The 26000-nt window shown below is 38.5% G+C and overlaps 1 protein-coding gene across 24 annotated transcripts in view; it reads right to left on the reverse strand.

The window, feature by feature from the left end:
• DTNB (dystrobrevin beta) overlaps window positions 1-26000 on the reverse strand; it is a 266778-nt gene that overhangs the window by 90672 nt on the left and 150106 nt on the right. The window contains exon 10 of one of the 24 annotated variants that reach the window (XM_028496878.1): window positions 5916-5991. The exons of the other annotated variants lie outside the window; for them this stretch is intronic. Coding sequence (XP_028352679.1) covers window positions 5949-5991 — 43 coding nt within the window. The 3' untranslated portion in view covers window positions 5916-5948. The remainder of the gene's footprint in view (window positions 1-5915; window positions 5992-26000) is intronic. 24 annotated transcript variants of the gene reach the window in all.

Here is a 26000-nt window from a genome sequence, read left to right on the forward strand (position 1 = left end):
AACATTATTTACAATAGAATAATTCTGGAAGAAACCTAAAATATTCAAATATGAGGGAAAGGAAAAGTAAAGCACAGTACATCAATAAATATAGCATATTATGCTGTCATTAAAAGATAATGCTTACAAAGAGTTTTCTAATTAATGAGAAATAGCTTATCATGTAAGAAGTAAAAAGAAGGGCAAGATAACTGTCATACTAGCTAACAGTTACTGAATGTTTGATATATAGCTATTAGACACAGTGTTTAAGGCTTTAAATATATTATTTATTTTATCTTCACAACAACCCTATAAATTAAGATAAAATTATTTATACATACACACAGCATGATCTCACCTAAACAATATAATAAGTGTAAAGCAAAATATCTGAAGGAAATATGTCAAAATTTAAGAAAAGTGGAATTACGGGAATTATTTTTCTTGCTTATTTATATTTTCCTGTACTCCTCCAATTTTTCAAGTTTAATTTTTTCCTGATTTTCAGAGAAAAACATGCTTAATAGTTTAAATATATATATATATATATATATAAAACAGGAAAAAAAAAAACCTCATTATACCACTGAGTCAAATTTTCTAAAGTGAGCCTGTACTGTTCACTAAGAAAGCAAACTGAGAAGGAAAGTGTTTTACAAACTGAGAGAGAACTTTGAGACTATTAGTAGAAGAAAGACCTGTTAGATGTTTTGAGTAGGTCCAAAATTCCACAACCCCCCAACATCCCTACCACCACATCCCCAAAAAGGAAAGAAAATATTTTAGATCTGTCTACGTTATCTCCTCTGCTAAACTGCAGGAAATTTGTGTGCTTTTTTTATCATTGTATTTCGAGTACCTAGCATGGTACAAGACACGGATTAGGTTTTCAGGAAATACTAGATCATGAGTCAGCACCACGTTGTGTGGAGAGTGTATAAGAAGTAAGCTTTCTGTTATATTTAGCTTTGGTGAGGCTCTTCTCCGAGAATGGAATTAGCATTATTAGTTGTTATATTTGGTAGGCATGTTTGGAATGTTTGTAGCCATGGCTAGTTTTCATCTGTGACTTAGTAATGGAATCAACAGAGTGGAGAGTGTCTTTCACAACGATAATACTTATTGAGTGCTTAATACATGCAGACTCAGTTCTAACATTGTGCATGGATTCACTCATATAAACCTCACAACCACCAAGCGGGCAAATCCCATTATTAACTTTATTTTACAAATGGAGACAGTAAGGCACGGAGAGAAGTAATGCACCTGAGGTCACAGTCAAGACGTGTGGCAGAAGCAGGGTTTGAACCAAGGCAGCATGGCTCTTGGGTCTGTATTCTTAATCATTATGGTATAGCGTCTCTACTACCTTTGTTGCATTTTTAGAAAAACTTACTTAAGACTGTTTGGTCTATAAATTAAAAGCAACAGCATGATGTGAGAATCAGCTCTTGTAAAGTTGTTTCTATAGGAAGGTGAAACAATAATAACCCCAGGGTATGATTTTGGGTGATTTATTCTTTCCCCTGTCACCTCAACAGAACTCTGTATTACAAATGCCTCTCTGAACCGAAACCATTTGGTTGCATTTTTAACCACCTCTAGACTGTCCCAGGGGAAACAAGGTAAGCTAAGTATGAACTGTTTCCTTCAAAAACATACATCTAAATTTATTAAAATGACTTTCAAATCTAGTCTTAATTTCAAAGATCTTTTGGAATCCTCATCTCAGCCTAACAAAATACATACATTTGATGAGGAAATTATTTATTATATCAGCCAGACTGTTGACTTAAAAAAAAGTTTAACGCTGGGCTCAGGACCAATACTGAGTGTGATTACTTGTTTTTGACTTTCTAAGTTGACTTAGATCAACTTAGGGGAAAACAGTTTCTGGATATGACCTTTCTAACCCAGGATGTGAAAGTATAAATAATATTGTTGTTTAAGCAAAGTTTCTACTTAAAAATTGTGAGTGAATAAAGGGGCACATGAACAAAGCCAAGTCTGAAGCCTGAGAAGACCAGTGAGATCTCGGGCACCTGTCACTTCTCCGTAGGCCCTTTGGTGTACCTCTTCTGTAGGAAGTCATCCATATAGACAGATACTTATCCCTACCCTATACTTTTGTTTGTTTGTTTTTTGCTTTTTTTTTGCGGTACGCCGGCCTCTCACTGTTGTGGCCTCTCCCGTTGCGGAGCGCAGGCTCCGGACGCGCAGGCTCAGCGGCCATGGCTCACGGGCCCAGCCGCTCCGGGGCATGTGGGATCCTCCCGGACCGGGGCACGAACCCGCGTCCCCTGCATCGGCAGGCGGACTCTCAACCACTGCGCCACCAGGGAAGCCCCCTACCCTATACTTCTAAAAGCATTTGCTCATTATCTTGGCTCTTCCTCCCAGAATATTTTTTTAGTTGTAGAAGTTATGGTTATAGTCCTGCAATTCTCTTTTACCTTGACAGTTATCTGCCAATCATGTAAGTGGGGACTTTTTATCAGACTTTTTGGACTGTTTATTACTGTTAATGTGCAAGGAAAAAAGATTTTATTATGCTATATGCTTTCATTTACTTGATTACTTTTTTGTATTCCCCACAACAATGCTTTATATATGAGGTACTTAACCATTTTGGTTAAGTACATTTAATAACTTATTACAATTTTTGTAGCCAGTTATTTCACCTTCAATCCTAGATACGTGTGTTGTTTCTGAAATTACCTTCCCTACTCACTTTGTTCATACTTTTCTCATCATTAAGTTTATGCAGCAGATTTCACCGTACTTTAAGACAAATTTAAAACCCACACTGTGACTACTTCATTCTTTTATCTGTCAAAACTCAGGTCTTCCGTATATTTCAAGCAAGTTGTTCATTCACTTCTTCTAAGCCCCTGCTTTCAAAGCTTCTCCTAGGTATCTATCCTGGAATGTCTTTCTTCATAGACTTGCCAAGGTTACACTCTTTCTCACTTTTTTTTTATGAGAGAAATGGCTCCAGAAATTTCAGTATCTCCATAAAGCCCTTCTGATTACCACAAACTCCATTTAAATAAACAAGGGTCTTACCAATATACAAACAATTAGGGGCTTTGAGAAAAAACAAAAACAAGTTGAAGACTGTTCCTGCCCACAAGAAGTTTATATTCCAATTAGTCTTCATACTTAGTCTTCACAATAGGCATTTAAGCTTTAGCTTAACATATTACAATTTTTAGGTCAAATCTAACTGATAATTATCATTCACAATAAAAAATGTGTAAAATCATTTCTAACAAAGACAACTTAATTATTTCAAATAATTAACCACAGACCAGTACAGGAAAACAATATAAAAAAATCCCATGAAGTTAACAGTTACAAGATTTGCTGTGTATTTGCATATATTTCCTTTTAGAACACTGGAGAGGGTTGGGAGGGAAGGGGTAATGCACCTCAAACATTTGCTGAGTACGAGCTCTGCATCAGCACTCAGCTAGGTCCTCAGATACACTACCGGAATTCTTGCTACTACTCATGATGGTATTCTTATTTTACAAATAAAGAAATAAAGGTTAAAGGGGATTATTAACATGCTTAAGGTCACAAAACTAGGAAGTGGCAGGACCAGCATTGGAAGCCACTTTTATCTGGTTCTAATGACACTGAATAGATCAAATCCACAGATTCACCATCCTAACCCAGGCATCTCTGTATTGTCCAAATGAATTTTTCAGATTAGAGTTCTCAGTGAAGAATAAATTCTCATCTTTAAGAAACACAGCCCTACTTCAGGACCACTGGCTTCAAATCTAACTTGAAGTATATTAAAAAAAAAAAAAGATGAATTTACTAAGTATCATAACTAAACGATAACTAAATTCATAACTAAACTTCATGACGGGTGGGGGCTTCCAGGACACTGGAATGTCATTAGGACACTCATTGCTATCTTCGCTGAGACCTCATTTTAAATCAGAGTCTATACAGATCTCACAGCTTTTTATGCTTAACAAGAAACAACTTCTGCCTCACTTCTGGTAACTTCACCCTTGGTGAACAAAACCTCTTCCCTCATTCCAATTTGAGATTCCCAGAAAAGACTCAAGATGACCTCCCTTGAGTCATCTACCCGCTCTGGTAGACACAGGGCCCAATACTTTGATTAGTTGTCCTCTTAGAACAACACAGTTAGGACTGAGAGAGCACCACTTCTCCAAAGAAGTGGGTAATACTCCCAGAAGAAAGACTGAAGAGCAAATCAACGGAAAACATTCACGTACTTAAGGATTAAGTTTTATTGAAGGAAAAGTGTCAAATGACCGAGTCTGGGGTCCAGGCACTCCTGAATCTCTGCTTGGGGTGATAAGCCCAGATGACACTGCTTTAGGATGAAGGTGATATTTGTTTCTCTCTTCTTAGTTATTACCCTCCAAAATTTGGTAGCCTATAAATCTATTCACAGACCTCCACATTGAAACAATATAGGATCTAATATGACAGTCAGTTTATCTAATTATTCCATTATAATGAAGAGGAAACATGGACTTATAATGATCTACAATAATGGCACACTGTAGCTCTGGTGAAATATTAAGGAGGGCAGATTCTAAGATCTCCTTAATCTCTAGGATTCTTTTTTTTGGGGGTGGGGGGACCTCGCTGCGTGGCTTGTGGGATTTTAGTTCCCCGACCTGGGATCGAACCCAGGGCCCTAGCAGTGAGAGCGCCGAGTCCTAACCACTGGACCATCAAGGAATTCCCTCTATTACTCTCTCCAGAAGCACCCTGCCTGCCTCTAGAAAACAGTTATGACAGCGCAGCTCACTTTTATCCTCCACGAGTGGTGTGATGTTTTGCTCTTTATTAATGTCTATGTACCAGACCAACCATCTCCTGTTACTCCAGGAGGTTCTATAGTTATCCGCCAAAGCAAAGAGCTTAAACAAGCCAATGAAACTGCCTTTGGGAAAACCATTAAAAAACAACCATATGGTATTGTAAATGTAGCAAAATATAATATTATATATTTATAATGAGGTTTGACTTCCAGGAAAGTACATTTTACTTTACTGGTCACTGACAATTAATTAACCGGAAGAAAAGATTTAAGATTTCCAAAACCAAATTCTAAATACATTGCAACTAATCCATTGATGTAAAAAGACCTATCAACAGAGACACATGCCTCAATTCCTATTTCTAGCAGTTCAGCATAGCCATTTGTGGTATAAGACTTAGAATGAAATATTTCTCAGGAAGGAAAGGTTTACCGCAAACACATTCTTATACAGAATTTTCACCACTAGATAGCATCTGGAGACACCCAGAGGAAGCCAGGTATCTTGCTCTAGCTCTGGAAAAGGACAGAATTGTAAAATGAGGCAATAATTAGCAAATTATTTAGTAGTATTGTTCAGTTTAATATGATTACACTGAAAAAGTAGGCAAAGGGTCCTATGAAAGAGATAATTAAATTGTCAGAAATGTACTGTTTTATTTTTAAAACCTTTCCACAATGAATCCCTGAATCTTTCCTTCGCTGTTCCCCTTGTTCATTAAACTTAGAGAGGAAGTTGTGAATACTTTACAGACATCACCTCCTATATTTCTAGAAAGATGAGAAAAGAGGACAAGTTAAATACTTTATCAACTTTCTGCTCACAGAGAGGTCAATAAAATACATGATGCAATGTCATTTCCTGATCTGTTCATATGGTTATTACTGAAACCTGTTTTCAAAAATGGAAACAAACACATTATAGGAGACAAGCTGACTCTTGTGTATTTTTAAAATTAACCAATTAACCAAGAAAAGATACAATGGGCTTCCCTTCTTTATAATAACTGGATGGGAAGTTCCAGAGGCTCTAGCATCCTGCCAAAAATAAACACAATCATCATCAGCCCAGCAGCTCAAGCAGCAAAAACATAAAGGAAAGGAAAAGCTATCAAACCTTTACATTCTGTAGCAAACGCTTCTTCTTTCTCTATGGATCTGGCATCTGATGCATTATTACACTGCTGTTGACTCTAAGGAAACAGAACAATCACATGATGAAGAATCTTCTCTACAAGGTAGTATATCCCACAGAGCATTTTGGGAAAAAGCAGGTACAAGAGAACAATTCATTAGAAGGCAAGCACACGTCTGCACTCCGTCAGCGAGTCCATCAAGCAGTCGAATGCAGCCAATGACAGGAAGGCAGATGCAGCACACAGAGTAGGCACCAATCCTTAGAAGCTTAAACGTGAAACACACCCTCCTGCGACAGAATCCAAGTTCTGCTGCAAATCACTGACCTAATTAACACAGTCTGCAATTCCATTCTGATGCGGATATTAAGGAGCACCCCCCTACCTCTTTCCTTAGGGCCTCTCCTAATTGCCAACCTCTTGATAAGAAAGCAGCTGGCAGAACTCTGCCAAGCCATCCAGGTAGGTAGCAATTGGGAGCTAGGAAGAACTAGCAAGCCTTGACTTTTTTGTTTTGTTGAAGAGGAGTTAATGGAAACACAAGCAGAATGAAAAAAATAGAACGATGATGTCTACCTACCTACCTTACCTACCTTTGCATCTACCTTAGATGCAAAGAGCTCCTTACTCCATAAAGGCATATCATCAGAGGGCAGCTAAAAGAGAAGGGCTATACAGTGTGAGCTGTTGAGTAAGTGGGCTTTCAGGGACACCTCTAGCAGGACAATCACCTGACAAGAATGTCGCTGACACTCAGAGTCATCCTGTGGCCTCTGTTCTATTTCATCTGCTCGAGAGCTCTTAAATCTATCTGCTCCTGGTCTCCACCATCTCCACTGGCATCATCACCTTCCAGCATGCATTTGGTTAGTGTAACTTAAATACCGTAAAGGTTTTCTATTAGTCCACTGGTGTCCAGAGAACCTTTAAGCTATTGCTCATCTGATTCCTTATGGTTAAAATTACTTTCCTAAGCACAGGTCTCATGTTACCATTCTACCCCTCATCATCAATTCTCTACTAATCTCCCAAGTCAGAACAAACATCTTTCTCTCCACAGTCACTACCCAGACACTACAGCCCAGGTCTCCTAGTCTACCTTAATTTTCACGACTTCTTTACACTTCCTAAGTGTTCTGGGCAAATATGGTACTCCATTCAAACGCAGGCCCTGAACTTTTCTGCCACAGTAAAGCAAAAGTAAGACAAAATGGTAAAAGATACACAACTATTTACACTAAAAACAGAGTAAGTCAAAATGGAAGCCAGACTAACAACCTAAGTGTTGTTAGGACTGGGAAAGAACTCTTATCATTTGAGATAAATGAAGAGGTAAGAAAAGGCAACCCAACAAATCAGACCACTAGTTAGTTAACATAAACACTTTGATATCAATAATAAAATTCTACAGAATGAAATGAATGCATGTGTTCGAATGCTTAGCAGAAAATAAAAGAGTAGATTCATATGACATAGCAGAAAAATAATAAAAACAAAATAGTGGTGGGATAACATCTTTCAAGGCTACAAACTGTAAGGATATACAAGAGGGATGAGAGCACAGAATATGAAGTGCACTGTGAACAACAACGGGTGAAATTAATTTCAGGGGAAAAAAAAAAGAACTACAGAATACCAGAGATTCAAATGCCTTCATTTTATAATAAAATGCATCAAAGGGGAAGAAGAGGCAGTGGAGAGTGGAAAGAACACAAGTGTGGGAGAACTGGGTTTACCTTCCAATTCTGGTACTAGGCAGATGAAGTGACCCATATGACTCTGGACAATAAAGCCCTTTGTGCCTCAGCTAATTGGTCTGGGGCTGGTTCTAGAACAGTGGTTTTCACATGTATTCCCTGGGCATCAAAAGATTCCACAAGGTGCTTCAGTACCCCATGAGGAGAGCAAGGGGATTAGGTCCCAACCTCATTTCAACAAGAGCAGCTCCACTTCTATTCCATGTAAGAGTTCATGTAAACAAAATGTTCCACCGCTGTTTTAAAAAGTTTGAAAACCCCTTTCCTTACTACAAAATTTAAAATAGAAGTCTCTGCTGTACTCACTCATAGTATGCCTTTCTTTTCTTGTATAGTCCTCGTCACAGTTTGCAATTACATATAATTAGCATTTACTTTTTGACTGTCCTCACTCAGGAGGCTGTAAGCTTCATGAGAGCAGGGCCCATAGGGTTTATTCCACCACCGTGTTCACACTGCTTACCTAACACTGTGACTGACACATAGTGGGTGCGCAACAAATATTTTTCAATAATGAAATTTTATGATTCTACCTTCCATTCCACTCTACATGAAACAATGTTTTAGCTAAACCAAAAAGTGCAAATTGGTGAAGGGCTCATGGAAGAGATGCCCTGATAAGGAAGTCAAAGAAGGAGAGCTAACAGACAGGCCATTTGGGATGGTAAAAATTCTTGAGTGGGAGGAGTAATGATGACTAAATAATGTTCTCAGGAGTTTACCTGGACACAGGAAAACAGGAGTATTTCTCATATGTACTAAATGCATCAGGTCAACTCCGCCTGTTAAATCAGGCTTGGTATTTAATTTCTGGGCCAAAAGAATCTAAAAGTAATTTTAAATGCCCTAATACATTAGGGAGTTTGCCAGGGGAATAAAGAACCACACGCCACTCATTAAATGTGTATCGAAGTCTCTGCTAAAAAGGCCATGCAGAGACCTTTGGAGACAGTGCTATGACAGTGAATTATAAACCAGCTGAAGGGATAGTGTAGGGACTTCTGGTTCAAACTGGCAGATTGAGCACATGCTGAGAGCTCACCTTCCTGTACCAAAGAAAAATGACTTAAAGATATAAAAATTAATTGATATATGCATAGCTAGAATCCAATTTTTTTTTAAAAAGGGAAACTTTCTTTAAGCCTAAAAAAAAAGAAGAAGTATCCCCCAAGGAAGAAAATAAACAAGAAGCCATCGTGGTGAGCAAGGGCTGTGCTGAGCTGCCATCAGCTACACACAGGATTGCAGGCCAACTTTGAGGAGGTTGGGAGAACTTAACCAAATCCCACCTTCCCCCCCAAAAAAATCCCAGAGAAAACAGAGCATCTAAAAAGGTCTTTAAAATGAGTATATTTAATACCCTCAGGCACCTAAAGTATAGAGTAGCATTCATTAAGTGTTCTGAAAAATAACCAATTAGAGATTTTTAAAATGAAAACCATAATTATTGAGATTTTTAATTTTTATTTTATTTTATTTTTATTTTATTTTATTTTTTTTTGCTGTACGCGGGCCTCTCACTGTTGTGGCCTCTCCCATTGCGGAGCACAGGCTCCGGATGCGCAGGCCCAGCGGCCATGGCTCACGGGCCTAGCCACTCCGCAGCATGTGGGAGCCTCCCGGACCGGGGCACGAACCCGTGTCCGCTGCATCAGCAGGCGGACTCTCAACCACCGCGCCACCAGGGAAGCCCGAGATTTTTATTTTTTTTATTTGTTTATTTATAATTTATTTATTTATTTTTGGCTGCATTGGTCTTCGTTGCTGCACACGGGTATTCTCTAGTTGCGGTGAGCAGGGGCTACTCTTCATTGTGGTGCAGGGGCTTCTCACTGCAGTGGCTTCTCTTGTCGCGGAGCATGGGCTCTAGGCGCACGGGCTTCGGTAGTTGTGGCTCGTGGGCTGAGTAGTTGTGGCTCACAGGCTCTAGAGCGCAGGCTCAGTAGTTGGGGTACATGGGCTTAGTTGCTCCGTGGCATGTGGGATCTTCCCAGACCAGGGCTTGAACCTGTGTCCCATGCATTGGCAGGTGGATTCTTAACCACTGCGCCACCAGGGAAGTCCCTACTGAGATTTTTTAAAACCTCCATAGATAGGCTGAATATACAAGCCTGAATACTGCTAAAGGCTGATGGTACTTTTTTTTAAAGTTAAGAAACATGAGAGCTAAATCCAGTTTTAAAGTCTATAACTCAGAGTTCCAGAGAGACCAGAGGCAATGAAGGAGAGGCAACAGTATCTAACACAGCAAATGGATGAGAATTTTTCAGAACTGATGAAAGACATGAGCCTTTAGAGAGTAAGAATTCTCTGAGTAGTAAAACAAATTAAATAAACTTTTTAAAAAAGTTTGTATCCAGACAAATTATAGTAAAACTTCAGATTACCAATGTTATAAAGAAAACCATAAAATTACTAGTGAAATATGAGAGGGTCAACAAAGAGGAAGGGGAATCAGATTGTTATCAAGACTGGTTACAAGGTAATAGAGGAATGATATCTTCAAAGAATGAAGGAAAAACATCTTTTGGCTAGATTTTAAACCCAGACAATTTATCATTCAACACTGAGGGTATACCACAACAATTAGGCAAGAAAAAGAAATGAAAGATATCTAAACTGTAAAGGAAGAAGTAAAACTGTCTCTATTTGCAGGTGAAATGATCTCATATATAGAAAACCCTAAAGAATCTACCCCTCACCCCCCAAAAAGAAACTGTTAGAGCTAATAAACAAACTGCAAGGTCAACGTACAAAATCAGTTGTATTTCTATATACTAGCAATGAACAATCTGAAAATGAAATTAAGAAAACCATTTCATTTATAATAGCATCAAAAAGAATAAAATTCTTAGGAATAAATTTAATCAAAGAAATGCAACACCTGTACACTGAAAACTACAAAACATCATTGAAAGAAATTAAAGAAGATCTTGAGCTCCCCTGGTGGCTCAGTAGTTAAGAATCCGCCTGCCAATGCGGGGGACACGGGTTCGAGCCCTGGTCCAGGAAGATCCCACATGCCGCAGAGCAACTAAGCCTGTGCACCACAACTACTGAGCCTGCGCTCTATAGCCCGCACACCACGACTATTGAAGCCTGCCCACCTAGAGCCTGTGCTCTGCAACAAGAGAAGCCACTGCTATGAGAAGCCCGCTCACTGCAATGAAGAGCAGCCCCCGCTTGCCACAACTAGAGAAAGCCCAAGCGCAGCGACGAAGACCCAATGCAGCCAAAAATAAAATAAATAAATTTATTTAAAAAAAAAGAAATTAAAGAAGATCTAAATAAATGGAAAAACACTCCACGTTCATGGATTGGAAGACTTAATATTGTGAAAACAGTAATATTCCCCAAATTGATTTACAGATTCAGTTCAATCCCTATCAGAACCACAGCTGGGCTTCCCTGGTGGTGCAGTGGTTAAGAATCTGCCTGCCGATGCAGGAGACAAGGGTTTGAGCCCTGGTCCAGGAAGATCCCACATGCCGCGGAGCAACTAAGTCCGTGTGCCACAACTACTAAAGCCCGCGCGCCGAGAGCCCATGCTCCGCAACAAGAGAAGCCGCCACAGTGAGAAGCCCATGCACCACAACAAAGAGTAGCCCCCGCTCACTGCAACTAGAGAAAGCCTGCGTGCAGCAACAAAGACCCAATGCAGCCAAAATAAAATAAAAAAATTAAAATTAAAAAAACAAAAAAAACCTGTTTTCTTCTTTAAAAAAAAAAAAAACACAGCTGCCTTTTTTGTAGACATGGACAAGTTGATCCTAAGTTCATACAGAAATACAAGAAAGATAGAACAGCCAAAATAATCTCCCAAAAGAACAAAAGTTGCAGGATACATACTTCCTGATTTCAAACTTACTACAAACCTATTGCAAAGTAGACTAGTTTGCTTTATGTTAGAAGGTTCAGGGATATTCATAAAATATCCATCACTCTTTGCAGTTACACAGAAATCCCTAATTAATATCTGAAATTATTGTCTTTGAAAAAGTTTCTAAGTCTAAACACTGTGTAAGGATTAAACAACAGTTCATGAAGGCTTTTAAAGTAGCTCTCTAACTGGTGCCCCTGTCAGCGCCATGAACTCTACTTCACACCCCACACCTCTGTTTGCATGGTTTGTTGGAATTCCCAGAGTAGAAGTACAGCTGATAATGGTACTCTTACAGCTTCTTCACTCAAGGTCTTCACTATTTCTCCTCTGTCCCCACATAAAGGTTGGGGAAATGACAAATGGACACAGTCACAGGAAGCTAAAGGATGTTGCTGTAGACAGAATGTTGAAAGTGACTTTGATGATGTGTTGGGAGGGGTCTAGAGTATTTTCCATTTCAAAGATGTTAAGCTTTTGGATCCACCAGTGCTTTTTCACTCATAACTTACTGAAGTGTACCCAGAGCAACAAAACATTTGACTTGATCCATTTAAAGATTTACATGTCCAAGTTAGTTTTGTAGATCTTTCCTTGGGAAAGATCAAGTTATATATGGGATTGCTTTCCCTGTTTTTAAAAAAGAAAAATATCAAAAGCTTGCTGCCACTTATACTTCTCCTACTTTCCTATTACTCTCCTTCCTTCCACTGCTACTTATAACATTTAAGATCACGATAAATTAGAAATATAACTCTGTTTCACTTTGATGACTCAATTTCATCCAAACTCTTTAAATGCATCTCTGACATCAGTATCTTCGTCATCACTAAAGGTTCTCTGAGTCATCACACAATTCTCCAGAGTACATCATGGTCATTTCTGCCCAAATTGTTTAGAAATAACTCCTCTGTATCTAATGCTCTCAATGGAAAATGTACCACAAGCTTCTCCCATAATATTAAGCCAGTTGGCATTTTCATCTATAATCACTTAATGCATTTTTATTTTTAAAATTAAACTTAATCTTTTCTACACACATAATTAATAAGCTTTATCTAATGGGAATATGGGAGAACACTGCACTCAATACTAATCTGAGGGCTTCCCTGGTGGCGCAGTGGTCAAGAATCCGCCTGCCAGTGTGGGGGAGATGGGTTCGAGCCCTGGTCCAGGAAGATCCCACATGCCGCGGAGCAACTAAGCCCGTGCGCCACAACTACTGGCCTGCGCTCCAGAGCCCGCGAGACACAACTACTGAGCCCATGCACCACAACTACTGAAGCCCGCCCACCTAGAGCCCGTGCTTCGCAACAAGAGAAGCCACCGCAATGGGAAGCCTGCACACTGCAATGAAGAGTAGTCCCCGCTCACCGCAAGTAGAGAAAGCCTGCATGCAGCAACGAAGGCCCAACGCAGCCAAAAATAAATAAAATAAATTTAAAAAAACCCCAAAACTAATCTGAGAACATTTTTAAGCATACAGAGGATGTTTAGAAAAACTGTTCAGATACTTGACCCTAAAAGAAATCTCAACTCTACCAAAGAATCAACAGCATATAGAATACCACCTCCTACCAAAAGTCGGTAATATCAGAAACCATCAAAAAATACCCTCCAAGGGCTTCCCTCGTGGCGCAGTGGTTGAGAGTCCGCCTGCCGATGCAGGGGATACGGGTTCGTGCCCCGGTCCGGGAAGATCCCACATGCCGCGGAGCGGCTGGGCCCGTGAGCCATGGCCTCTGAGCCTGTGGGTCCGGAGCTTGTGCTCCGTGACGGGAGAGGCCACAACAGTGAGAGGCCCGCGTACTGCAAGAAAAGAAAAAAAAAAAAAAAAAAAAAACCCTCCAAAGTCTCCTGTGTTTGGAGATTTAAAAAATCACCTTAACTCTGCATGTTAGAAAAAAAGAATTTTAAAAAATCAATTAACTGAATAATCCTCTAAAGAAGTAAGAAACTAGTAACAGGGTTTGATCCTTACATGTTGGAAGGAAGGAAGGAAGGAAGGAAGGAAGGGAGGGAGGGAGGAAGGGAGGAAGGAAGGGAGGGAAAAAAACCATGAATGCCCTCAAGACTTATATAAACTGCCTATTTGACATCTCTGTTTGGGTATCAAAAAAACCTCAACATGTCCAAATGGAGCTCTCATTCTAGACAAACTTGTTCACCTATAGGTATCCCCATCTCTGTCTTTCCAATTGTTCAGGTCAAAGTGACATCTCTCTTCCTCTCATACTCCACATCCAATCTGTCTGCAAGATTTTTATCCCTACATATTACACCAGGTCTAGATTTAAAGGCTGAGCTCAGACAGATAACATAAATGGCAGTTTAATCAATTTCTCAAACTGAAGATGTTAAATATTCATCTGAAGAAACTCTATGGAGAAGCTCTTAACAAGAATGCTTTTCTTGTAATAAACTGGACACAGGAAATGAGTGAAAAATAACAGCTGGGCTTATACAGAATTAAACATGAGGTGGTGACAGCTTGGAAGAAATGGCTAAGGAGAATAAAGAAGTCACTTAAATTTCAAAAAGAATTCTACTGAAAAAGCGAGAAACCAACGAGGAAGATTATTCAATATAAATTAACAGAATATTTTCTTAAATTCATGCTTGGAGTCCATGTATCCAATTTTACCCTTAAAATGATCCCATTAAATTATCCAATACAGAAAAAATAAGTGAGACAAAAAGAGAAAGGTCCTTTTACCAAAGGAGAAGATGCCTTACTTTAACCTTATCTTGATCTCTAGAATTATTTCAAGTAGTAAAATAAGGACCTCTCTCCAAAATCTAATAAAAAATAACAGATTTTTACAATCTGAGTAAGCTTTCTTTAATTGCCTTCCAAAGCTTCAGTAAGGGCGTATCAAAGTCATATCAAATAAACAAGTAGTAAAGTCCTATAGTGTGACCTTGAAGAGAAGGACAAGAAACTTGTCAAATTTAACCTCATTTAACTAGAATTTACAACTGGGCTCCATACTCCAGAAGCACAACAAATCAGTAGAGTTTAGTTCCACCAACACTGGAGTGTGCCAGTTACTAAGGATATACAAGCCCAGACCTTAAGAAGTTGATGGTGCAAAGGAGGTGCTTACAGTCTTCAAGAAATCCAGGTCCAATACATACTCAAGAAATCCTTAAAGAAGGAGAGAGCACTTTATTGGGTGCCCAAATGACTAATAAAACAAGAGCTAAAAGAATCTAGGTAAGGAAAGAAGAGATTCATATGAGTTAGCTGCCTCTAGGGTTCAAAGAAGGTTTCATGAATGCAGCAGAATCTAAGCTAAGCTCATGGACATATAAAGCATGGAAAGTCTGGAAGAGACAAGAAGGGCATTCAGGAAAAGGGGGTATTTGGGCTAGGACATCATGAGCCAGCTCAGAGGTATGGGAAGAGAGAAATTTTTTTAAAGGGTAGGAAGGAGGCAGGTCTGGCCGAAGTGAGGCTTTGTCCTGCATAATTTAGCAGTAGAAGATAAGATTTTAAAAGTAAGGTGGGTCCTGATTACACAGGGCCTTGAATTCCAGCTTGAGGAGTGCCTCCTTAATGCTACAGTTAGTGGAGTTTTGTAGATTTTTAAATAGGGAAGTAATATGACAAAGGCAGTGATTCAGGAAGATTGATTTGTCAACTCTGTACACAGAGTTGAGGTTTAAGAATGAAAAAGGCTAACTTAGTAGGTGTTAAACTTAGGCAGTAGTCAAAAGTGGGCAAGACCTGTAAAGGTGCTAAGAAATATTCAAATTAGCCTGAATTGCAACCAGATCACAGTATATACATTCTATTAAGAAATTTAACTCAATGAAATAAACTTCTGAGGCTCAATATCTGCAAGAAATTATGTTACAAGTATACCCTAGGTTTAGCTAGGGGAGAAATAAAGCTCAAAGAAAAGCAGATTTCTCCAATATTAATGATTATTTTTCAAGGATTTTTTAGTAATCATAATGAATTGCAGGATCATGGCTTCCAACCCAAAAATGTTGACATTATTAGCTCCAGCTCTTTAAAAACACAAGAAAAAGACCTGCCTCATCCTCACATACTGATATAATTTCTTGTATAGCCTGAATACTTCATGAAGATCACTGCTATTAGTAAGTCGTGAGCATATACACATGCATTTATTCATTCCACAAATATTTATTTAAGGTCTACTATTTGCCAGGTCCATTCTATACCCTGGAGATACAGCAGGAAACAAAATAAAGTTTTTGTCTTCAAAGGGCTTACAATCTAGTGGAGTATAGAATATAAAGAGATACAAAAACGTATAAAGTAATGTCATATATCAGTGCCATGAAGAAACTAAAACAAGGCAATGGGATACTGACGATGGTGCTATTTTAGGTAAGACAGTTAAGATGAGGCTCTCTGAGAAGCTAACATTTAAGGAGAGATCTGAATGAAGTAAGGGAGTGAGCCACATGAATTATATGATAATTAAGTCCACATGCAAAAAGAGGGACTTAGACCCTTACCTTAAACCATACACAAAAATTAGTTCAAAATTAACACAAAAATGGATTATAGACTGAAATAAGGTTAAAGGTTAAAGGTTAAAGCTATAAAACTTCTAGATGAAAACACAGGAGAAAATCACTGTGACTCTGGGTTAGGCAAAAGTTTCTTAGATATGACATGAGAAGCACAATCATAAAAGAAAAAAATTGATAAAGTGGCCTTCCTCAAAATTAAGAGTTTTTCTCTTCAAAAGATCATTAAGAAAATGAAAAGATAAGACACAGGCTGGAAAAAATTATCTGTAGATCATATATCTGACAGAGAACTTGTGTCCAGAATATATAAAAAACTCTTAAAACTCAGTAAGCAGATGACAAACCAACCAGTTATAAAACGGGCGAGAGAAATTGTCACAGGCCAGAGGAGCCTAAGGAGACATGACAAATAAACGTAATGGTACCCTGGACAGGAACCTGGAAAAGAAAAAGGACATTAGGAAACAAACTAATGAAATCTCAATAAAGCATGGAGTTAATAACAATATCAATACTGGTTCATTTGTAAAATGTTAACAACAGGGGAACTGAGTGCAGGGTATATGGGAACTCTCTGTCCTATCTTAGCTACATTTCTCTAAATCTAAAACTACCCTAAAATGGTGAAAGGTATAAATAGACAATTATAGAAAGAAGATATATGAATGGTTTATTAGTACATGAAGAGGTGCTCAACATCATTAGTCACTGGGGAAATGCAAATTAAAACTACAATAAGGTACCACTACTCACTAGCTAGGATGGCTAGAAATACAAAAGATTGACAATATACCCAGTGCACTGGTGAGAATGTGGAGAAACTGGAGTTCTCATGTATCGCTGGTGGGACTCTAACAGGTACAGTCACTTTCAAAAAAACAGTTCAGCAGTTTCTTAAAATGTTAAATATACTCTTACCCCGCACGACCCAGCAATTCTACTCCTAGGTATCTACCCAAGAGACATGGGAAAACATATGTCCACACAAAGACAAAGATGTTCATAGCAGGATTATTCATAATAGTCAAAAACTGTAAATGAGCCAATTGTCCATCAACAGGTGAAGGGATAAACAAAATGTGGTATTCATACAATGGGATATTTTCAGCATTGAAAAGGCATAAACTACTGATACTTGCTATAACATGGATAAGCCTCAGAAATATTATGTTAAGTGAAAGAAGCCAGAAACAAAAAACTACATATGATTCTGTTCATATAAAATTTCTAGAAAAGGCAAAACTATAGAAACAGGATGTATATCAGCAGTTGCCTGGGGCTATAGGTGGGAGCTGGGATTGACTACAAATGGGTACAAGGGAACTTTTTTGGGTGATGAAAAAGTTCTAAACCTGGATGGTGGTGATGGGTGCAAAACAACATACATTTACTAAAACTCATTTAACTGTAACAGTGGGTGAATTTTATGACGTGTAAATTATACCTCAATAAAACTGTTTAAAAAAAATAGACAAATCAAAACCACAATGTTCTATTACCTCATACCCATTAGGGTAACTTAAAAACAAAACAAAACAGAAAATAACAAGTGTTGGTAAGGATGTGGAGAAACTGGAACCCTTAATACTCTGTTCATGGGACTGTAAAATGGTGCAACCACTATGGAAAACAGTATGGAGGTTCCTCAAAAACTAAAAATAGAGCTACCATATCATCTAGAAATCCAACCTCTGGGAATATAACCCAAAGAATTAAAAGCAGGGTCTCAAAGACATATTTGTACACCCATCTTCATAGCATTATTCAGAAGAGCCAAAAGGTGGAAACAACCCAAATGTCTGTTGGCAAAGGAATGGACAAACAAAATGTGGTATATACATACAATGGAATATTATTCAGCCTTAAAAAGGAAGGAAATCCTGACACGTTAGAACATGGATGAACCATGAGAACATTATGCTATGTGAAATAAGACAGTCACATAAAGACAAATAATATATGATTCTACTTATATGAGGTATCTTAGGTACTCAAATCCATAGAAAGAGGAAGTAGAATGGCGGTTACCAGAGAATCCTGGTAAAGAGGAGTTGATGTTTAATGGATGTATTGTTTTCGATTTGCAAGTTGAAAAAGTCCTGGAGATCTGTTTCACAACAATGCAAATATACTTAACACTACTGAACTGTGCACTTAAAAATGGTTAAGATGGTAAATTTTATGTTATGTGTATTTTACCACAATTTTAAAAAAAGAAAGAAAACCAAGGGATGGTGTTTGGGCAATGCTAGATTTAGAGTTTAAAAGCAGACTGATTTATGGCAGTACAGTGCTAAACAGAGTGAGAAAAATCCCAAGGGGTGGGTGAAACTGAGCAGATCAAAGTCACAACCACTTATAAATAATTATCCTCCTAGGATTAAACCTTGAGTATGGTTGTATTAAATAATGCTATTTCTCCTTACTGCATCATAATCAATCACCACATTTGCTGTTCACATGACCATGCCTCTCCATCACACACACACACACAGGAACCACACATATATACTCACATGTGAGTTTCTGAGTATATGCAAGTTCTCCCGTCCCCAACACACACACACACACACACACACACACAGACACACACACAGAAGTTCAGGCAAAAATCTTATTCTATTCCTAGGACTATCTCACATGGCACGTGACCCTTGGTACCAGTGCCCTCTGTGCTCCCTCCTTCTTTTTTGGAGAGATACACTTCCCGGGCCAGCTACCCAAAGCCCAGAAGAGAATGATTATCTGGGACCTTCAGCCTGAAATGGAGCCAAACAGACAACACCCAAACCAGAACTGAGTGAAGCTCAAGGCTCTAAGAAAATCTTGTGTTCCTCAGCTGCTAGGTTTTCAAAATCATCCCAGCAAAATAAGAGCCTTCACATTCTAGGTTATCTAAATAGAATAAAAAGCAGCTTTTCTTTTCTCAAAAGGTCAAATTAGATAAACCTGAAAGGTTAGATATCTGATGGCCCACTAGTGAGCAGACTGTGTCACCATGCCTAGGTTTTTCAAAATCATTATGGCAAAACGCAAGACAGAATTAATACCAGATGAGCTATGATCTAAGAGCCAAAGTATGACTTGCCTGTTGGAAATAGCTCAAAATTATAACCTTCCAAATAGGTTCAGCCTCAGGAGACCAGAATGAATCTGATACTCCTTTCAAGTGACTATAACATCAGATTCACCTAGGAATCCAAGAGAAAAGTATCATCTTGCTGGTTTCCTCAAATAAGACTCTCCTCAGCACCCACAGAGCCCCACTCACAATTCACATTCAGTAAATACTTGTGGAAGACAGTGATTTCAGTCCAGATCAACTTATCAATATCATAAATTCTATAACAAGTTATTTTGGAATATAGTAAAAGCAGTTAATAACTCTCATTGAAAAAAAACAAATTTGGCTCATAAAAAATGTTGCAAACAATAAGGCATTTGGTTTGGCACAGGACAATTAGCCAGAAGTACCCGTGTCACAAAAGTCATTTCAAATTCCAAATTCATCTATCATTTTAAAAGAAGTGTCAGAAATATGTGCTTAAATAACTAAACAACATAAACAAGAAGTTAGACCTGTTTTCTCATAGGGTTACAAATGGTCTTAGATTTAGATTATTCCTGGTCTGGTGAATTCCTACTGACCTACTTAAAGTCATCATGAATAAGAACAAAACTGGCAGAATTTTTGCGTTATACTAAAAAGTTCACAAACACTGAAAGCACCAGATGTTTAAAGCATAGTTGTCTAAAGTTCAAAAAACAAAAGAAATAAACTATGTCTTGGTATAGAAAAACAACAAAGAGGACAGATATGGCTTGATTAAATCAAGGTAGTGCATATGTATAGTCTAAGTCAGTATTAAACAGAAGAGTAGTTAAAATAGGACAATTAAGAGCCATATTGAAGTGTTATTTTAATTATACTTTATAATTTAACAGTTTTTTAATTGTCTAGGTTAACTCTGTTTTGATACAAGGTGTGGAGGAAACTGGTTAGTTTAGCTGTTCAAACATGCTACACATGTATATAGGCACATGCTGCAAGAAACAGGAAGAAGGTAGACTGGTTTCTAAGTAACAAACTTTATCCAAATGTTTTAACAGAAGAAGTTACCAAATTAACCTTTATGCTTGGGTGGGGAAAAAAAAAACAAAAAACCTGGACCATCAAACCAAAGAATATGGTGATCATTCAGAAAAATGAATACCAAGAAGCACAAAGTGCCCTAAATTTGCAGTTTTTATCAACCCTTTTTTAAGAGTAGGGATTGGCAAACTTTTCTGTGAAGAGCCAGATAATAAATATTTTAGGCTTTGAGGGTCATACGATTTCAGTCACAAAGACTCAATTTTGCCATTGTAGCCCAAAAGCAGCCATAGACAATACGTAAAGGAATTAGCATGGCTGTGTCCCAATAAAGTTTATTTATGGGCACTGAAATCTGAATTTCATATAACTTTCACAAAATATTATTCTCCTGTTTATTTCTCTTCAACCATTAAAAAATATTAAAAAATCATTCTTAGATCATGGGTCAGACAAAAACAGGTGACAGGCCGGATTTAGCCTGTGGGCTGCAGTAACCGCTGTTTAAGAGAACAGATCAGCCACAGGTGTATCGAGGGGGACACCAGTCATGCTCTTCCTTGCTGGAATTCAGAGAAACAAATATACTGAGCAGACATCAGAAATAAATAAATAAACCATAAACTGAAATGTAATGGTGATGAATTGCTAATTAAAGAAATTTGATATAAGAATTATGTGGTTAGGGCCTCCCTGGTGGCTCAGTGGTTAATAATCCGCCTGCCAATGCAGGGGACACGGGTTTGATCCCTGGTCCAGGAAGATCCCACATGCCGTGGAGCAACAAAGCCCGTGCGCCACAACTACTGAGTCTGCGCTCTAGAGCCCGTGAGCCATAACTACTGAGCCTGCGTGCCTAGAGACCATGCTCCACAACAAGAGAAGCCACCGCAATGAGAAGCCTGTGCACCGCAACGAGGAGCAGCCCCCGCTCTCCGCAACTAGAGAAAGCCCGCGCGCAGCAACGAAGACCCAACACAGCCCAAAAGAAAATAAATAAAATAAAGAAAAAAAAAAAGAAATATGTGGTTAGATAATTAGATCCTAAGCACCAGCAAACTGCTTGAATGAGGCTAGCAGAAGGTTTATCAGACCCTTCAAGGGTCAGAAGTTTCACAAAGATGTTTTGACCAAAAGAAACAACTAATTTCTCTCAAAGACTTAGAAGGAAACTTGCTACAGTGTTGATGATAAGTAAACTGGTCTTTTTTTTTTTGAGGTTTACTTGAAAAACGTTGTTTACGTAATATTCTCAACTCACCAGAAAAGAAATACAATAGCGCAATCAAGGAAATATGCCTGACATCTAGTGGAAGCCTTAGGTACTGTAGGATGTGACCTATATTATTTACTGAAGGAAAAACACAAACAGAAGAAAGGGAATGGGGTAGATGTCTGTTTATATAAATCATCATGCTTAGTGTCATTCATTAATTCAATACATTTTAAATGTCTACCATGTCCCAGGCACTATTTTAGGCACTGAGAACTCAGTGAAGAACAAACAAGACAGTCCCAGCCTTTGTGGAGTGTACATTTTTATGACATGCTTTACTTTACTCTGAGGAAAAGACTTTAGAAGTTTAGAATACAGTATTTATAACATCCTAACCTCTTAGAAGCACTTTCAGATACATTATCCTTAAACAATATCCTGAGATAATTAAGATGAGTTTTATTACCACCATTTTAAAGAAAAGTAAACTGATGTCTCTTGATTTTTTAATCTAGTTTTTCTTCTGTCACATCACACTGCCTCCCTTATATTTTTCAACCAACCGAGTTACAGCTATTCGATGTTCGCCCTTGATTCTAAACCTAACCACAGGGTTCAATGGTTTGATTACTATATGTTTCTACAATAACAATTTCTTACTGGGTCAGCATGTTAGGAAACCAGGAAAGAAGGCTTGGCATGGAGTGAGGAGTCCCAGACTCTGGTCCCAACTCCAGCAGTTTGTAGCTGTGAGATCTTGGGTAGGTCAAGCAACCTCCCCGATCCTGTTCCCTGATATGTAACAGGTTAATGCTATGTATACTACAAAGGTTGCTGTGAGGGTTAAATGAAATAACATACACGGAAGAGGTGAACAAAGGGCTCGGAACACTGTGGGTGTTCAATAAACATCAATACTTGAATCTCAAATTTGTGAGCATCTGAGTATCTCTACCCTACGCCAACAATGAAACATAAGGAATTAACATTAAAATATACTTAATCTCAATTCCTGTCCCAAATTTCCACCGGAGTTTTAATTTTACTTCTAGGCATTTAATGGTAAAACCTAAGATTTTAAAAATATGTTGGCCGCTCTCACGCATCCGCTGATTAAAGAAGGCGAAAGGGCTGTGTTGTTAGGAGAGTTACTTTCGAAGTCACCCTTGTTACCAAAGCACCAGGTTCGATAGTTCTCTGCTTCCTAACCTTTTGCTTGGTTGATTTTCATGGAACTAGCTGATTTTTTTTTTTTTTTGTCTCTCTGCTAAAAAGCTCCGTATCTTCCGTGTTCCACTGACATTGCTGTTCCTGAAGTGCAGGTGTCAGTGGTCTGCAATCAGTTTTTTTTTTGTTTTGGGGGAGTCTAATCTCTTAGGAGTATTTGCACTCTACTGAAAGCCTTGCCAAACGACTTTGTAAACACAAGATTAGGAAAAGGAAAGGGTATTAGACTGGACGAGAGTGTGGGAGACCCTTTTACATGTGTGTGTGAACATTTCCCGTGTTGCCTTCAGACCCACAGTTGTGGTCCACATCTAGCCGCTCCAGAGCTTCTGTTGACTCTTGCAAGTGGACACCTGGGTCTTAACTTCCCTGCTGTACGTTTCTTTGGGGGTGCAGCTAAAAAAATGGTGGTCTTGGACATGAGGTAAGAGGGTGACAACTTGGCCTCAGTCATCATCTGTCTTCTGCTGGCACTGGTTGAATCTCATCAAGATCAGTCTTTGACGTGTGGATGACAGGCTCTTGGTGCTCTAGCCAGGTGTCATGGCTGTGCCTCTGAGGTGGGAGAGCCAAGTTCAGCACACTGGTGCACAAGAGACCTCCCAGCTCCACATAATATCAAATGGTGAAAATCTCCCAGAGATCTCCATCTCAACACCAAGACCCAGCTCCACTCAACAACCAGCGAGCTACAGTGCTGGACACCCTATGCCCAACAACTAGCAAGACAGGAACACAACCCCATCCATTAGCAGAGAGGCTGCCTAAAATCGTAATAAGGTCACAGACACCCCCAAACACACCACCAGATGTGGAACTGCCCACCAGAAAGACAATATCCAGCCTCATCCACCAGAACACAGGCAATAGTCCCCGCCACCAGGAAGCCTACACAACCCACTGAACCAACCTTAGCCACTGGAAACAGACACCAAAAACAACGGGAACTACGAACCGGCAGGCTGCGAAAAGGAGACCCCAAACACAATAAGTTAAGGAAAATGAGAAGACAGAGAAACACACAGCAGATGAAGGAGCAAGGTAAAAACCCACCAGACCTAACAAATGAAGAGGAAATAGGCAGTCTACCTGAAAATGAATTCAGAGTAATGATAGTAAAGATGATCAAAAAATCTGGAAATAGGATGGAGAAAATACAAGAAACATTTAACAAGGACCTAGAAGAACTAAAGAGCAAACAAACAGTGATGAACAATGCAATAAATGAAATTTAAAAATTCTCTAGAAGGGAGCAATAGCAGAATAACTGAGGCAGAAGAACGGATAAGGGACCTGGAAGATAAAATAGTGAAAATAACTACTGCAGAGCAGAATAAACAAAAAGAATGAAAAGAATTGAGAACAGTCTCAGAGACGTCTGGGACAACATTAAATACACCAACGTTAAAATTACAGGGGTCCCAGAAGAAGAAGATAAAAAGAAAGGGACTGAGAAAATATTTGAAGAGATTATAGTTGAAAACTTCCTAATATGGGAAAGGAAATAGTTAATCAAGTCCAGGAAGCACAGAGAATCCCATACAGGATAAATCCAAGGAGAAATACAACAAGACACATATTAATCAAACTACCAACAATTAAATACAAAGAAAAAATATTAAAAGCAGAAAGGGAAAAACAAGAAATAACATACAAGGGAATCCCCATAAGGTTAACAGGTGATATTTCAGCAGAAACTCCGCAAGCCAGAAGGGAGTGGCAGGACATATTTAAAGTGATGAAGGAGAAAAACCTACAGCCAAGATTACTCTACTCAGCAAGGATCTCATTCAGATTTGACGGAGAAACTAAAACCTTTATAGACAAGTAAAAGCTAAGAGGATTCAGCACCACCAAACAAGCTTTACAACAAATGCTAAAGGAACTTCTCTAGGCAGGAAACACAAGAGAAGGAAAAGACCTACAATAACAAACCCAAAACAATTAAGAAAATGGTAATAGGAACATACATATCGATAACTACCTTACATGTAAATGGATTAAATGCTCCAACCAAAAGACATAGACTGGCTGAATGGATACAGATTAAATGCTCCCACCAAAAGACACAGACTGGCTGAATGGATACAAAAACAAGACCCATATATATGCTGTCTACAAGAGACCCACTTCAGACCTAGGGACACATACAGACTGAAAGTGAGGGGATGGAAAAAGATATTCCATGCAAATGGAAATCAGAAGAAAGCTGGAGTAGCAATTCTCGTATCAGACAAAATAGACTTTAAAGTAAAAACTATAACAAGAGACAAAGAAGGACACTATATAATGATCAAGGGATCGATCCATGAAGAAGATATAACAATTGTAAATATTTATGCACCCAACGTAGGAGCACCTCAATACATAAGGCACATACTAACAGCCATAACAGGGGAGATCGACAGTAACACAATCATAGTAGGGGACTTTAACACCCCACTTTCACCAATGGACAGATCATCCAAAATGAAAATAAATAAGGAAACACAAGCTTTAAATGATACATTAAACAAGAGGGACTTAATTGATATTTATAGGACATTCCATCCAAAAACAATAGAATACATATTCTTCTCAAGTGCACGTGGAACATTCTCCAGGACAGATCATATCTTGGGTCACAAATCAAGCTTTGGTAAGTTTAAGAAAACTGAAATCGTATCAAGTATCTTTTCCGACCACAACACTATGAGACTGATATCAATTACAGGAAAAAAATTGTAAAAAATACAAACATATGGAGGCTAAACAATACCCTACTTAATAACCAAGAGATCACTGAAGAAATCAAAGAGGAAATCAAAAAATACCTAGAAACAAATGACAATGAAAACACGACAACCCAAAACCTATGGGATGCAGCAAAAGCAGTTCTAAAGGGAAGTTTATAGTAAAACAATCCTACCTTAAGAAACCAGAAACATCTCAAATAAACAACCTAACCTTACACCTAAAGCAATTAGAGAAAGAAAAACAAAAAAAACCCAAAGTTAGCAGAAGGAAAGAAATAAGATCAGATCAGAAATAAATGAAAAAGAAACGAAGGCAACGATAGCAAAGATCAATAAAACTAAAAGCTGGTTCTTTGACAAGATAAACAAAATTGATAAACCATCAGCCAGACTCATCAAGACAAAAAGGGAGAAGACTCAAATCAATAGAATTAGAAATGAAAAAGGAGAAGTAATAACTGACACTGAAGAAACACAAAGGATCATGAGAGATTGCTACAAGCAACTATATGCTAATAAAATGGACAACCTGGAAGAAATGGACAAATTCTTAGAAATGCACAACCTTCCGAGACTGAACCAGGAAGAAATAGAAAATATGAACAGACCAATCACAAGCACTGAAATTGAAACTGTGATTAAAAAT

The sequence above is a fragment of the Physeter macrocephalus genome, chromosome 12, assembly GCF_002837175.3.
Source record: "Physeter macrocephalus isolate SW-GA chromosome 12, ASM283717v5, whole genome shotgun sequence".
NCBI lineage: Eukaryota > Metazoa > Chordata > Mammalia > Artiodactyla > Physeteridae > Physeter > Physeter macrocephalus.